At 40.3% G+C, this 16,673-nt stretch overlaps 1 protein-coding gene across 3 annotated transcripts in view; it reads right to left on the reverse strand.

The window, feature by feature from the left end:
• Positions 1–16,673, reverse strand: part of chdh (choline dehydrogenase) — a 49,571-nt gene that overhangs the window by 30,555 nt on the left and 2,343 nt on the right. The window contains exons 1-2 of one of the 3 annotated variants that reach the window (XM_078543504.1): positions 7,288–7,408; positions 6,116–6,995 (exon numbers count right to left, since the gene is read on the reverse strand). In XM_078543504.1, coding sequence (XP_078399630.1) covers positions 6,116–6,869 — 754 coding nt within the window. In that variant the 5' untranslated portion in view covers positions 6,870–6,995; positions 7,288–7,408. Of the gene's footprint in view, positions 1–6,115; positions 6,996–7,197; positions 7,217–7,287; positions 7,409–16,673 lie in introns of those variants that run through there. The other 2 variants (XM_078543505.1, XM_078543503.1) reach the window with 2 other exon arrangements.

Genomic DNA, 16,673 nt, shown 5'->3' on the forward strand with positions numbered 1-16,673 from the left:
AGTCGGGAACAATCTGAAAGGTAAGTGTAAAGTGTTTCTGACACCTTCAAATGTCACAATTAGATGCTGTATTGTAATGTAGATGTATTTTTGATGCAGTGATTCATCATAGAGATGTGTCCTGAAAAGCTAAATTGACTCTAATATTGACCACCATTGTGTAAGTGTTGACATGCATTATAGTATTTTTTCATTCAAAAAAGTGTCATAATGCACTGAAAAATGTAAAAGAAATGCCCTGTCAGCCTCTGCTATCATGTTTTGTGTTAATTTAAATTGACTCAGAGCTCTGGTGGTTAGAAAACCCTGCTTTTGAAAGTTCAAAAAAATCTACACCTGCTCAGTTCCATTGATTGACAAGCAACCAATGGAAATAGTTATGAGACACCATTCTGTTCTGACAGTGTCAGGCCATGTAGCTGTAAACTTGTGTTGTGACAGCTGTAGCCATTATAAATGCTTGGCTGGGTTTCCACTAACTCCAGCATGCTGCCACCAGCAAACACATGTTCTGCTTCCTTCCCCAGTCAGCATTCTGAAGGGACCAGTCCCTCTGCAACACTCTGATCTATTCCTCTATCACCCCCAATACCTCATCCCTTTCCCAAAGCACCTTCCCATGCAATCATAGGAGGTGTAATACCTGCCCCTTTACCTCCTCCCTCCTCAAGGTCCCAAAGACTCCTTCCAGGTGAAGCAATGATTTACTTGTACTTCTTTCAATTTAGTATACTGTATTTGCTGCTCACAATGTGGTCTCCCTCCACTTGGGAAACTAAACACAGATTGGGTGATCAGTTTGTGGATCATCTTCTCTCAGTCAGCAAGTATGACCCCAGCCTTCCAGCTGATTGCCATTTCAATTCACCATCTTGCTCTCATGATCACATGTCTGCCCTCGGCCCACTACAATGTTCCAGTGAAGCCCAACACAAGCTGGAGGAACAGCACCTCATCTTCCAATTAGGCATTTTACGGCCTTCTGGACTCAACATTGAGTTCAACAATTTCAGGCCATGAACTCTATCCTTCATTTTGAATTACGCCCCCCCAACTCCACAGTGCCAGTCTGTATCATGTCCTTATGTTTTTGCTTTCAGACAGTGCTGGCCTTTCTTCTGTGATTAACAAGTTCTGCTATTTTACTTTCAGGCAGTGCCGACGTGTGTTTTATTCTACTCTTAACACCTATTCTGGGCCAATGCTTTGGGTCTTTAATACTATTATTACCACTCCTTTTGCCTTGTATTCCCTGACATCTTTGTCATTTAAACTCCCCTACCCTCTAAACTATCCCTGACCTTTGCTTTTGCTCCACCTGCCTCTCCCCACTTTTTCAACAGCATAAAACCCATTATATCCCTACCTCTCTCCAGGTTCAAAGAAGAGTCATATTGGACTCAAAACGTTAACCCTGTGTCTCTCTCCATGTATGCTGCCAGGCTGGCTGTGTTTTTCCAGCACTTGATTTTTTTATTTCAGATCTCCAGCATCTGTAGTATTTTGCTTTTATTCAGGAAGATGGGTAGTCTGACCTATAGCAATTTAAACCTTGATAAGCCAAATGCTAGTGCCTCCTGATTGGGGTAGTCCTTGTGAAAATTAGTGCAAAATTATCCTGTAAAGTTCTGGGTTCTAGTTACTCAAACTGATAAATGCAACTTGGCCAGTTTTGGATTCGCACTCAAGTGTCATGAATAATGGGCAGATTCAGGTCCCACTGCACCAAATCCACTTCAAAGTGAGCTTCAGAATGTTGTTCATCAGCAAAACCTCAGTTGTTTGAAATATCTGCAAAATATCTGCCAAAAAAAACTTTCAAATTTGTCTGAAATTCATATTCTTTGTGGATTGTTTTTCAGATTGACCTTCGTGATGCCCCAAAACAGAATATGTCTTTTGTTTCTTGTTTGTTTACAAACTTAATAGGCACTTAAAAAGGATTCCTTTTTTTTTACACTGGAGTAGTTTTTTTTTCAGTATCAATGATAGTGGTTTGAATTCAGAGTTTCATTACATTTTTAGAGGTTTAATTTTTTCCAATGATTTTGAAGTAATTCTCATTGCTTCTGGACAAGGGGTGGGGGGTGAGGAGTCATGGCTCCTGAGGACGATGCACACAAAAATACAAATTAGGAGCAGGAGTAGGCCACCCAGCCCTTTGAGCCTGCTCTGTCATTCAACGAGACACGTTGATCCAATTGTAACCTCAACTCCACATTCCTGCCTACCCCCTTTCGTCCCCTTGCTTATCAAGAATCCATGTACCTCTGCCTTAAAAATATTCAAAGAATCTGCTTCCAACGCCTTTGGAGGAAGAGAGCTCCAAAGGCTCACAACCCTCTGAGAGAAAAAATTCTCATCTCTGTCCTAAATGGACGACCCCTTATTTTTAAACATCGACCCCTAGTGCTAGATTTTCCCACAAGATGAAACATCGTCTCCACATCGACCCTTTCAAGATCCCTCAGGATCTTATATGTTTCAATCAAGTCATCTCTTCTAAATTCCAGCGGTTACAAGTCTAGCCTGTCCAACCTTTCCTCATAAGACAACCCACCCAACCCAGATATTCGTTTAGTAAACCTTCTTTGAACTGCTTCCAACGTAGTTACATCCTTCCTTAAATAAGGAGACCAATACTGTACATAGTGCTCCAGGTGTGGTCTCACCAATGTCCTGTATAACTGAAGCGTAACTTTCCTACATGGTATTCAATTCCCCTCACAATAAATGATAACATTCTATTAGCTTTCCTAATCACTTGCTGCACCTGCATACTAGCCTTTTGCGATTCATGCACTATGACCCCTAGATCCCTCTGCATTTCAGAGCTCTGCAATCTCTCACCGTTTAGATAACATGCTTCTTTTTTATTTTTCCTGCCAAAATGGACAATTTCAGTGGATATTGGATGAGTGATTATGGAGGGTACATGGGGGTGGAGGTGATATAGGTGATCTGAAGAGGCATGGGGTGGAGGTGACTTGGAGTAGCATGAGTAATCTGAGGGGGGCATGATGTGGCATGGAGGTAAAAACATAAAATGCTGGAAAAACTCAGCAGGCTGGCAGCATCTGTGGAGAGAGAAACAGAGTAAACGTTTCAAGTCCCTATGACTCTTCTTCAAAGCTGGCATGTGGCTTGGAGGATTAGGGGACATGGGTGATTTGAAGGGGGCATGGGGTGGCACTGGAGGTGGGTGGAAGTGTGAGAGGGTGAAGGGTGAGGTATAGGGGGCCTTTAAATGATGTTCAGAGTTGGGCCTTCTAACCTGCCAACCTTTGCACTCACACTTCTCACTCACTCCATCACAGCTTACAAAATGCACTGTGAACCCGACCTCTGTACGAAAGGACAAAAATCCCAATCAAAGTCACACATGGGTCAGGTGTGCATTCCAGAAGGTGGACAAGTGAGAAGGTCAGGTTTCCCGAGCCCACTGGAAAATCTGGCCCCATATGCAGCCCTGACATTCAATGACATGCACCCTTATGACCCATAATGACAAAAGCATGGATGACTCTGGCCTACAGAATAGAGATATATACATATTCAAAATTGCACATACAGGTACCATTTTTGTAGTTTTTGGCCAAAGTCTTGCTATCTCCAAAGACTCCAATGAGAGATGACACCAAAATCCTTTTCTAAACAAAGTAATTGGAATGCTAAACTTTCATTCTGGTATTTTAAATGTTGCATAGTGCCATTGTTACCATGAATTTCCAAAGCACTGTGACTTATCGGATTTCTTTTGATTTTAAAAATACACATATTGCAAACTTGTTTTCCCCTCATTTTCTTTTCAAGGTAGTGCTCTACATGAACATACTGTCTTTCCTCATTCGGGTTTACCCTTTCACAGCATAGTTTATGCCACTCCTTGGTCAACTTATCAAGAGTGAGTTTTGAGCAACGCAGAAAGGATTCTTTCTCAGCAGCGTCCCATGCACTGGCCAAGGATAGCAATGATTACACCTGCAGGAGCCCAAAACCAATTGACAAGGCAACTCAATTAACATCTCATACTTGAAACTCAGCACATTGCAGATATCAGATTGACTAACTTTTGTAACTTTACATAAGTACACTACAACTGTTAAGTAACCACCTATCCAAAAATGTAAAAAAAGCCTTGACAATTATGGAAAAAGAAATTTGTGTATTTTAATGAGTTACTAGAGCCAATGCCTAACAAATTTAAATTAAAAAAGCCACTCTGTTTTTGTGCCATTCCTCCTCTGTAAAATTCCCATATAAAAGAGCAAGTCATTTCACAGAGATGCAAACAATTCAGCAATGTCTGAAACATATAATGTACACACACATTATATATATATATTTTATTTATAGAAAAAACAGATGTGGGCAGAACAAGCCCACATATTTCCACATTCTGGGAAATTGTTCCTGTATGTAAGTAATTATACTGGACCTCTCTTCCTCAATTTTACATTTTGTCAGAAATCAACCACACTTTTGTCCCATGATTCTTCTACTATCTTGAAAAAAATGTTTATGACAAACCCTTCCTTTGGACTTCTCCTTCCCACAATTTGCTCAAACACATGTTATGTGCAAACTCAGTCAATGAATAATGGCAGGTCATTTCTATTGAGGGCATCACTGTCAAGTCTAAATCCTGTCCTCACCTGACATCCACACACAGGGGTAACCGAGTAGAGATTAAATCAAGAATTTCACACATTAGTGGGATTGTTAGCTCACTGCCAATCAGCAATTGAAAGTGTGACTTTTTGGTTTATATGGCTCAATACCACAAACGCTTTGCAGCCCAAAAAAATACACTGCAGTAAAAGTGAATTTCTGCAAACGTTCATGGAAATTGAGGTAATACAACAATTATGGGGAAGTATGAAATGTTAAACAGAAGCCTGTCTGCCATTCACACAACAGGTCTCGTGATTTTGTTAAGGAAAAGTGGAAAATTCTCTCATTTTTCTGGCCAACAGTTCAATCAACACCGATAAGGCTGATTAATTGGTTACTCATCTCTTTACTATCTGTGGGACCATGCTAGTTGCAAATAAGCTGCTACATTTGCTTATGCTACAGAAACTATATTGCAAAAGTAATTAATTGGCTATGAAATGTTTTGGGATATACTGAAGTTGTGAAAAATGTCATAGAATACAAATTCTTTATTTCTTGAACAAATTTAGGAAAAATGTAACAATTATAGATTGATGATATTGGAGAAAACCTCCAATGGAATATTTGTCAATGTTTAACCTGTGTTGAAGATTCTAATCCTTCAAGAAAAAAATAAATTAATGATGAACATATGCAGCTTTCCACTCCTGCACAGTCAAATCAAAAAGTGACTGTAATTCATTTCAGGATACACCTGATCAACAAATTTAAGTACATAGAAGATTTCCCTAAGTTGAAGGAAGTTAAGGATCACCACAGCATCAAAAATACAGAATATTAAAAAGAGTTTGTTACCAAAAGCACAAATATAACAACCATTGTATCACAAAGGAGGAGGAAAGGACAGTCCAGGACTTGGAAAGCACACAACTTGTAACAGTACAACTCTTGGCAATGGGCCCATAGGAAAAGAGTCAGCTACGAGAGAAGCAATGTAGGAGTTAACTCAGGGCAGCAGGAAGTCTGTACAGGAAGATGTACAACTTGGTTAAAAAAAGACCAATAGTCAGCCACTGCAATGCACTACCAATACCATCCTAATGTAAAGCACTTTGAATTTTTTTTTGCATGAGGAGTACTGTATAAAGCAAATTAGTTTGGGATAATTTCACACTTCCTACCACGCTAGCCATCACTGTTTTCCCATTATAGCATTCAAAGCTTGTCTGTAAAATGGGCGTTTAGAAACTAGTTTGCAAAAGTACTGCTCAGAGCTGCATTAACAAACATCTTGGCACTTAGACTGGTTAAGTATAATGTTAGCTGCTTGGCAAGTACTAATGGAACATAAATATGTAATAATTTTAGTGACTTCTGTTGGTTTTTAGTTGCACATCCTACAATTCAATTGCAGGATAAATTTTAAATATAAGTAGTAATTTCTTCAAATTCTTAACAGAGAAAAATGTATAGCATAATAATCATCAACTTCCAATACCTTTGTAAATTGTCATATCCATCCAACCAACTCCCTCTTGCTGAAATCCATTCATGTCATCAGTAAATGGGTAGCCAGCTTGCTGCCCAGCTTCAAGAAAAGCAACATGGAGAGGATGGTTTGTCTTTCCACGTGATACATGCAATGGTCCATTTCCCCCTCTATACCTGTCCGCTCCCAGTTCGTGACACTGTGCCTTCCTAAAATAAGGGAGGCAGTGATCATAATTCCAACCAGTAGCACCTTGTCTCTCCCAACGATTATAATCTTCTGCGTGCCCACGAATATATACCATTGCATTCAACGAGGAGGATCCTCCCCAAACACGACCTCTAGGCCAGTACATTACTCGGTTATTCATATGTTTTTGAGCTGTAGTATGATAATACCAGTTATACTTATCATCACAGAGATTGTATATTAAGGCAGCTGGCATATGAATTTTCCACATTAGTCGTTTGCTACTCAATAGTATATCTTTAGGCCCTGCTTCTAAAAGGAGCACTGAATTATTGGGATCTTCTGAAAGACGGTTTGCCAAGACGCATCCTGCAGAACCTCCTCCCACTATTAAGTAGCTATATGTTTTTCTCTTTGGAGCACAGGTTTTAGCTGATGTACTTAAGTTCTGGTGTTGTCGGGACCAAGCAAACCAACTGCTTGAGACATTCACTTTCATGAACCCAATCAATCTATGCATACTTCTTGCTGCATGAACAGTGTGCATCAAAACTGCCCTGGAGGTGTAAAGCATTATTTCTGTCCTGTTTAATGTTGCTTGATGTGTTGATCCTGGAGAACAAAATCTTCTTAGTTGCTGGTACAAAGTACAGTGTTAAGTACTGCAACTCTAACGTCCAGTGCCGTTGCTGCTCACGATCTATGGAGAAATAAAGGCATATCCCTTAAGATTCGTTGCACATAAAAAATCTAATATAAACACAAAATTATTCAAAGTTATAAAAACAAGAATATGCAATATATATGAATTATTCATTAAATGAAGGCAATTGTATTTTAAAAATCAGTAGCGAGAATTTGTGAAGTATTTAAAACAACTGAATCTGATTAAATAAACAAACATTTTATAGAAGCAAGGACAGCAGCTACAGTTAATATATCCAATATAAAAGAAAAACAAACTTTAAAGTTGAACAAAGTGGAAGCCAGACCACTGCCTGAACTGTGCAACAGTCACTTTCATGACACAATTAATTCTGGATAGCAAGGCTCATTGCGAGACTTGTACCAGTAAGCAAAGGTCACTGTCAATGATACATGCTAGGTACTCATTACCCCAGTTAGAAATTAGTTTACAGCAGAGGAATCCAAGACTAAATATGTATCTCTGCACACAAGTTTTATCTTCCTCCACATATCAGATGAATTACAATAATCACTGCAATAAATAACTGGCTTTCCATAGTAAATCATTAATTTTCAACTGTACCACTTGTTTTGACGTACAACAGAGATATTAGTAGTTTCAATACATGTCTAGCTCTTAGGATTGTTTCTTTTAACTCTCCCTTTATTCAGTTACATCCACAAACTATCATTTGCCTCCCAGAGTTGTCATCAATCCACTCCATTCCATCCCCGAGACAAATAAAATGGGAGCAGCAATCATTTGAGAAATCTACCTCTTATATCCATGGAAACTTGCTTTTCTTCCTCAAATGTTTCAAAATCTGAAACATGGAAAATTCACTTTCATTTCTAAAACAAAATTCAATATTCAAATGCCAAGTGCAAGTGCTAGAACATTTTGAAGGAAAAAGCAGTGGCAAAGACACTATACCAAATGGAACATTATCTCAGTAAGTCTCCTGGCGCAGATTTATTTTTACATGTTTCAAACTTTGCATGAAAATCAAATTAAAAAAAGTCTGGTCCTTGCTAAAGCTTTCAGAGATGATATGGTTAATACGGAGCTACAGCAATGACTATTATTTGATTAAAATGCAGTGCAAAAATGTGAAGATCTGTTTTTAAAGATTGATTAATATTCAAGATCTATCTTGCAATTGTAGAAACACTACTATTTAAAAATAGTTTTTTAAAAAGGCTCTATTTTCTATATAAAGGCGTTTGAAATTTGCTAAAATTACTCAATGTGCAGTACAGTTGGCAAAACAAAGTAATACACATCACACTATGCCCCATTGCGTAGAATTATGAAGGTCACAAACTTGTATCTTTATAACTATGTTCTGCTATTAACTTTTGCACCAGTTACTGACATTGTGCAAGTGTTCACGATGGAAACACTTCATTTGTTATACATGGAATTATAGAAATTACAGCACAGAAACAGATCATTAGACTCCATCTAACCCTGTCAACAAATCCTTCTATTCCTTTCTCCTTCACGCACTAATCTAATTTCCATTTACATGAACCTATGCTATTCTCAACTACTCCAAAGCAAGAGGCTGTTTAGATTGCTGGTAATTGAAAGCAACAACTGAGAGAGCAGCAAGATCTAATATACTTGGCGACATACTTATTTTAAAATACTGCTTTGAACTTCTGGCATCTACCTAAAGTCTCTGCTTTTGTGCATTAAGCGTAAATAATTTGATTAATTGTCTCAGTGTATGTCAGTATGGTAATATGCCATGTTTGCAGTCACCTGTGAGAATGAAGGGGGCGGGGATGGAACAAATGGAAAGGAGGGGAGAAATTACTTCAAATTAATAGGAAAATCAAGAGGGTGTATTACAGGCAGCTGATCTGCAGTGGCCTATTTTTCCTACTTCTCTAAAAGTTACTTCCTTCATTTTATTTCTCTTTCTGTATCTGATCTATAACTGAATTCAGCCACACTAATTTACACTTCCTTGGTCAGTCCTCGAGCTAATAATTTCAGACTCTTTCAATCTGATGGATTAAGGAGTTATGCAGCTGCCTGCCCTGTAGAGTGTGCTGCACCATTTCCATCTATCACTTCTAGCAATTTGCGGCACAAAATATTGTTGACATTAAAAAGGCAAAGCAAGTCTTACGAACAACAGATGCCATTCATTACCCTGCCATAGCAAATTTTGGGCCATTCCACAGTAATAACAGATCTCTCTCACTTAAGGCAAGCCAGTAGTTAACTAACTATCGCTATATCAAGCTGTACTAACAGGGACACTGATTTGAGAAATGGAAGTATTTCTAGAATCAAGGTGCACTTGGAAGGTGGGCCAGAAACTGACAACACTTTGATGGGTTTGCAGAAACTAACAGTGTTTTGAAAGGAATCCAGACTTTGAGAGCACTGGTGGGGACCATAGAGCTAAAGAGGGGGTTTTGACAAACAGTAGGGTGCAGAGCCTGGCAAGTTCTAAAAGTTTAGCAGGTAAGGAGGTGCCCAAAGAATTACAACTCAACCTGTCACTTGGCCCCTTTTAATCCCCCAATCCTAAACTATGTTCTTCCCCTCCCTTTCCCAACTGATCCACAACTTTGTGTGTCAAGCACCTCATTGTCAGCCAGATTTTGTCTTTATGTTGCTGTCTTAAAGCAATTAAATCTAAATTTTCTGTTTCTAAATATCAATGGATGGATACTCACAGGGTACATAATTTTCTGATATGCACTCCCAGCATCTGCCCAGGGCACAGAAGTGGAATATTTTGTGTACTATTGATGAAGTTGCTGATTTATACAGTTTTTAATAAACAAAACTTAGTTGTACAAAATTTACTTCAAATGCTCAGAAGTTCATCATTTGCGCAGTTTGTTTTTATATAAATTCCTTAACCCTCAGTACTGCTTCACAAAATTGATTTTTGAACTGAATTTTCAATTAAAGCAACAAACAATTCATTTCAATAGACAATCTCTTTGTTTTCTCTCCTAACCATCAAATATACCATGTTAACACAATATTGTCAAAATATTAGCCACTATCCACAACTGGAATTTCAAATGGGGATATTTGTATTTCTAATTAGTAATCAGAATTTACTGATTAGTGGATGAAGTAAAATAATCACCATTGTTGGGCATGGGTATATAAGTAGTGAGTAATTATATTCGCTTGGCATACATGTGTACTTTAACCTCTTTGTATATTTGCTGATAAAATGATAAGACCAAAGTAGACTGAGTAATGATAAAAGTAAACTGTGTTTTTGCTATTGTGAGTACTTTACTTCCCCAGACATTGAATGGTGGCCAGTTCATAACAGTATTAATAAGTCTGAAAAAAAGCTTCTGATGAAAGGTCATCGGCTTAAAACATTAACTCTACAGATGCTGCTAGAACTGCTGAGTATTTCCAGCATTTTATTTCAGATTTCCAGCCTCCACAGTATTTTGCTTTTGTGCTGGAACAGTGATAGATGTAGGTATATTTACCTGGATTGTACGAGTATATACAGTAAAGTACTTTCTACTAAAATTACTGCACAGCTAAAACTGTGTCACTGTGGTGACGGTTTCTGCTAATGCAGTGTTATCATCTGACCAATTCAGTAGCCAAATCTGAGGCCAGTCAGCAATTTCTATTGGAAAATACAGTGGTTTTGGTTTCTGCTGATGCAGTATTATCATCTGACCAATTCATAACAGCATTTAGAAAGCTTGAAATAAAGCTTCAATAATTTTTCCAAGATCTCTTGGGGGAAAAAAAGCAACAAAACTCAAAAATCTCACAGGATAAAGGGACACACCTTTCTATACTTAAACTCTTCCTGATACAAATCATATTGTAGCCAATTTTGCAAACTGCACATGCCCAGAATGCATAGGTGTGGCTGAAAACTCTTTTCAGCTACTTCAGAGCAGTTTAATCCTTGAAGTGAAAATTTAAATGAAGGTATTAAAAGACACAAAAGACAATTCAAAGTGTAAACATAATCAGATTGTTAGAACCATAGAAACGTTATGGCACAGAAAGAAGCCATTCAGTCCATCATGTCTGTGCCGGTCAGAAAAAAATGAAAAGAAACTAGCTGCTCACTTTAATCCCATTTACCAGCACCTGGTCCATAGCCTTGCAGGTTACAGCGCTTCAGATGCAGATCCAAGTGCCTTTTAAGTGAGTTGAGCGTTTCAGCCTCAACCACTGATTTAGGCAATGAATTCCAGACACCACTGCCCTCTGCATGAAAAAGTTTTTTCTCATGTCCCCTTCTAATCTTTCTACCAATCACCTTAAACCTATGCCCCCTGGTATTTGACCCCTCAGCTAGGGAAAACAAGTCTTTACTGTCTACCCTGTCTAGGCCCCTCAACATTTTATACACCTCAAATAGGTCTCAGCCTCCTCTGTTTTAAGGAAAACAGCCCTCGCCTATCCAATCTTTCCTCATAGCTGCAATTTTCAAGCCCTGGCAGCATTCTTGTAAATCTCCTCTGTACTCTCTCCAGAGCAATTATGTCCTTCCTGTAATGTGGTGACCAGAACAGTACACAAAATTCCAGCTGTAGCTTAACCTACATTTCATACAGTTCCATCATTACGTCCCTGCTTTTGTATTTAATAATTCCTCCAATAAAGGAAAGCATTCCATGTGCTTTCTTTACCACCTTATCCATCTGTCCTGCCACCTCAGGGACCTGTGGACAGCAGTCCAAGGTCTCTCACTTCCTCAACCTCTCTCAATATCCTCCCCTTTATTAAGTATTGCCTTGCTTTGTTTGCCCTCCCCAAATGTATTACCTCACACTTTTCTAGGTTGAATTCATTTACCACTTTTCTGCTCACTCAACCAAACCTTTGATATCATTCTGGAGACAACTATTCTCTCCACTATTAACTACACGGCCAAGTTTTGTGCCATCTTCAAATTTCCCAATCATATCTCCCACATTTATGTTCAAATCATTAATATATACAACAAACAACAAAGGCCCCAATACTGAGCCCTCTGGAACACCACTGGAAACCGTTTTCCATTTGTAAAAACATCCATCGACCATTACCCTTTGTTTTTAGTCACTGAGCCAATTTTGGATCCAACTTGCCACCTTCCTCTGTATCCCATGGGATCTCACTTTTCTGACCAGTCTGCCATGTGTGACCTGGTCAAATCCATGTAGACAACATCCACTGCACTACCCTCATCAATCCTCCTTGTTACTTCCTCAAAAAATTCAATTAAGTTAGTAAGACACGATCTTCCCCCAACAAAACCATGCTGACTGTCCCTGACTGACTGGCGCCTTTCTAAGTGGCAGTTTATCCTGTCTCTCAGAATTGATTCCAATAATTTGTCCACCGCTGAAGTCAGACTGACCGGTCTATAATTTTCTAGCCTTTCCCTTGCACCCTTTTTAAATAATTGTACACAATTTGCAGACCTCCAATCCTCTGGTACCTTGCCTGTATCTAGTGAGGATTGTTGTTTAATACCATATGTTGGGCATTATGAATTTTAATTAGAGACAAAACTTTTTTGATAAAATTCCAATAATCTGACTGGCTCATTAACAGTGACAGGACACTTTTCATGTCAAAGATTTCCATTATAAATATTTATTAAATGATGACATAAAAGCATACTCAAAATTTTAGACAACACGAAGATCTTCACATAAAACTTTCTAAGATATAGACATGGCTCTGTTAATGTGTAACATACTTGAGTTTGAAAGGTTCTCTAACTCTGCTGACACATCTCTCTCTCTCTCTTCAGATTCTATGCCCTGAGAGGACATTGGTGACCATGGACTTCAACGTGTTGGTCCATGGTTATGCTTGGCAAGGTACTGCAGTGATTTGCCGTTGCCTTCGTCAGGTTCTGGCTGACCAGGAGGCTCTCCCTCTCTTACTGTCTGCCATAGGGATATTGGAAAGATTTGCAAGTTTATAAATCAGCCATGTTATGAACACAACTTCTATTGCCATCAGGTCACTGAAAGGGTCTCAAAGCTAGAGCTTCTGGCTCAGAGATAGGGATGCTGCCACTGCGCTGCAAGGCACCGCCTGCTGTAAGTATATTTTTATAGAAAAATATGTTATTAGTGAGGCTCAGGTAAAGGGTACTAATTTATGTGGTGGAGTGGGGGGTGAGGGTAGGAGGACGCAAAAATAATCAAGACCTTGTCAACTCAAGAATAAACTGATTCAAGAACGGAAAATGAAGAGGCTTGTGAGCAAATCACCTTGCCCAATATTGTCAAAGAGCTTTATTATTGACAAAGAAGGTAAAGGGCAAAGGCTTGCAGGAGACTCTTAAGAGGTGAGGAATGATTAAAGATGGAAATTATAACTTTTTTCTCCCTACATTTTCTCAATCTCTCCTGAAAACGTTGATTCTTTACTGCAGCACAGTTCCACTTGTTCCCTGTTGCCCACGTAATGAGCCGACTGTGTCAGATGGGCTACTTAGCTGTCAGGGTTTGGGACGATTACAGTCTAGATCAAGTTTGGATTCATCTAACAACTATCCATACACAGTTCCAGTAGGAGACATCAAACGTTGGAGACACCTGGTATGGTCTTGATAGGCCCAATGGCATTTTAAAAAATTTATTCATGGGATGTGAGCATCGCTGGCTAAGCCAGCATTCATTGCCCATTCCTAATTGCCCACGAGAAGGCAGTGGTGAGCTGACTTCTTGAACCGCTGCAGTCCTTGTGGTGTAGGTACACCCACAACTGCTAGGGAGGGAGTTCCAGGATTTTGACCAAGTGACAGTGAAGGAACGGCAATATTTTTCCAAGGCAGGATGGTGTACAGCTTCGAGGGGAATTTTCAAATGGTGGTGTTCCCATGTATCTGCTGTCCTTGTCCTTCTAGATGGTAGCAGCCGTTGGTTTGTAAGGTGCTGCCTAAGGAACCTTGGTGAGTTTCTGCAGTGAATCTTGTTGATGGTATACACTGGTGCTACTGTTCATCGATGGTGGAGGGAGTGAATGTTTGTGGAAGGGATGCCAATCAAGCTGCTGCTTTGTCCTGGATGGTGTCAAGCTTCTTGAGTATTGTTGGAGCTGCACTCAACCAGGCAAGTGGGGAGTATCCCCATCACACTCCTGACTTGTGCCTTTTAGATGGTGGACAGGCTTTGGGGAGTCAGGAAGTGAGTTACTTGCCGCAGGATTCTTAGCGTTTTACCCGCTCTTGTAGCCACAGGACTTATATGGCTAGTCCAGATTGGTTTCTGGTCAATGGTAACTCCTAGGGTGTTGATAGTGAGGGATTCAGCGATGGTAATGCCCTTGAACACCAAGGGGTGATGACTGGATTCTCTCTTGTTGGAGATGGTCATTGCCAGGCACTTGTGTGGCACGAATTTTACTTGTCACTTGTTAGCCCAAGCCTGGGGGTTGTCCAGGTCTTGTTGCATTTGGACATGGACTGCTTCAGTATCTGAGGAGTTACAAATGGTGTTGAACATTGTGCAATCATCAGCAAACATCTCCACTTCTGACCTTATGATGGAAGGAAGGTCACTGATGAAGCAGCTGAAGGTGGTTGGGCCTAGGATACTACCCTGAGGAACTCCTGCAGTGATGTCCTGGAACTGAGATGATTGGCCTCCAACAACCACAACCATCTTCCTTTGTCCTAACAGCACTGTGGGTGTGCCTAAACCACATGGACTGCAGCATTTCAAGAAGGCAACTCATCGCCACCTTCTCAAGGGCAATTAAGGGCAGGCAATAAATGCTGCCTAGCCAGCGACGCACACATCCCATGAATGAATTTTTAAAAAAGGAAGGATAGGGTCACCTAGGAGATGTAGTAAAAGCAGAGGGCATGTCTAAGGTCCTAAATGTGTACTTTGTGCCTGTCTGCACTAAAGTAGAACTGCTACAATTCTCACAGTAAAGGAGAAAGTAGCAGAGAAATTGAATGAAATACAAATAGATTATAGAAGAGGCTGGCAGTGCTCAAAGTAGAAAAGTCATCCAGTCTGGATTGGATGCATCCGAGATATTAAGGAAAGTAAGGTTAAAATTTGCAGGGGCAATGGCCACAATCTTCCAGATCCCACTCTAGATATGGGACTGATACCAGAGAATTGGAAGTTTGCAAGTACTATACCTGTGTTCAAAAAAAGGGATAATCCAGGAAACCATAGGCCAATCAGCCAAGAGAGTAAGAGTCTAGCGGAGATCAAGTCAGAAAAAAGGAAGGCTGAAGAATGGGGATTGGGGTGGAGAGTGGAAAACTGGGTAATGAGGTTTCAGGAATGGGGAAAATTGGGGTTAAGTAGACTGGGGATGGAGTGGCCAGGGAGAGAATGAGAAGAGAACTCGACCAGAGGAAAAATAGGGGCTATGGGGAGATGGGAGAATGAGGAATGGGGTGGGGGGGTTCAGGGAGGGAGGTGAATGGGGGTCAGGATCATGAGGGAGAATTGGGGTCAGGGAAAGCAGAGGAAGGCTGGGGAATGGGATTCTGGGGTTTAGGCAGGGCTGAAGAGACCAAGGCACAGAATTTCCTGCACAGCCATGAGCAGCAGCAACATGGCAAGTGAGAGCAGCACTAAGATAGGAGCAGCCAGTGAACTGGTAAGGATAAACTGGGGCCTTTTCTGTGAGTAAAGGGTAAAAACAAATTGTTTCCATTTTATTACTGTTGCATAATGATGGGAATTTGAGTGTTACCAGAATTACATAGAATTATACAGAATTTCCAGTACAGAAACTGGCTATTCCACCCAAGTGGTCTACTTTGGTGTTTGTGCTCCACATGAACCTCCTCAAACCAGGTGGAATCAAAATTCCTCCCACCTCTGGTTTCCCTCTCCAGATCCCTTCACCCATCTTAGGTTGGCTTTCCTAGGTTCTCTGAATTCCTCACAGGACATTCTAGAACTAGGGGCCACAGTTTAAAAATAAGGGGTTGCTCATTTAAGACAGGGATGAGGAAAAATGTTTTCTCTGAGGGCTGTGAATCTTTGCAACTCTCTTCCTCAAAAGGCAGTGGATGCAGAGTCTTTGAATATTTTTAAGGCAGAGGCAGATAGATCCTTGATAAGCAAGGAGGTGAAAGGTCATCAGGGGTTGGCAGGAATGCGGAGTTATGGTTACAATCAGATCAACAATGGGGTGGAATTTTACAGCCCCAGCGTAACAGAGCCGTAAAATGCGGCGAGCCATTCAAAAGTCCATGGACTTCGCAGGACCGTAAAAATCCCACCAGTGTAAAATTCCGCCCGTGATCTTATTGAATGGCACAGCAGGCTCGAGGGACTGAGTGGCCGACTCTTGCTCCTAATTCGTATGTTCGTATGTCCTTATGACATAGGGGGAAATGGTGGCGTAGTGGTAGCATCACTAGACCAGTAATCTAGAGACTCAGGCTAATGTTCTGGGAACAAGGGTTCCCCATGGCAGTTGGTGATTTTAAATTCAATTAATAATCTGGAATTGAAAACCTAATCTCAGTAATGGTGATCATGAAACCATTGTCAATTGTTGGAAAAACTCATCTGGTTCATAAAATCTGTCATCCTTACCTGGTCTGGCCTACATGCGACTCCAAACCCACAGCAATATGGTTGACTCTTCACTGCCCTGGGAAATGGTGTGGCAAGCCACTCAGTTCAGGGGAAAATCTTCAGCCAATTCGATTCACTCCATGTGATATCAAAAAACGGCTGAAGG

This window comes from Cetorhinus maximus, chromosome 6 (assembly GCF_964194155.1).
Source record: "Cetorhinus maximus chromosome 6, sCetMax3.hap1.1, whole genome shotgun sequence".
In the NCBI taxonomy this organism is placed as follows: Eukaryota; Metazoa; Chordata; class Chondrichthyes; order Lamniformes; family Cetorhinidae; genus Cetorhinus; species Cetorhinus maximus.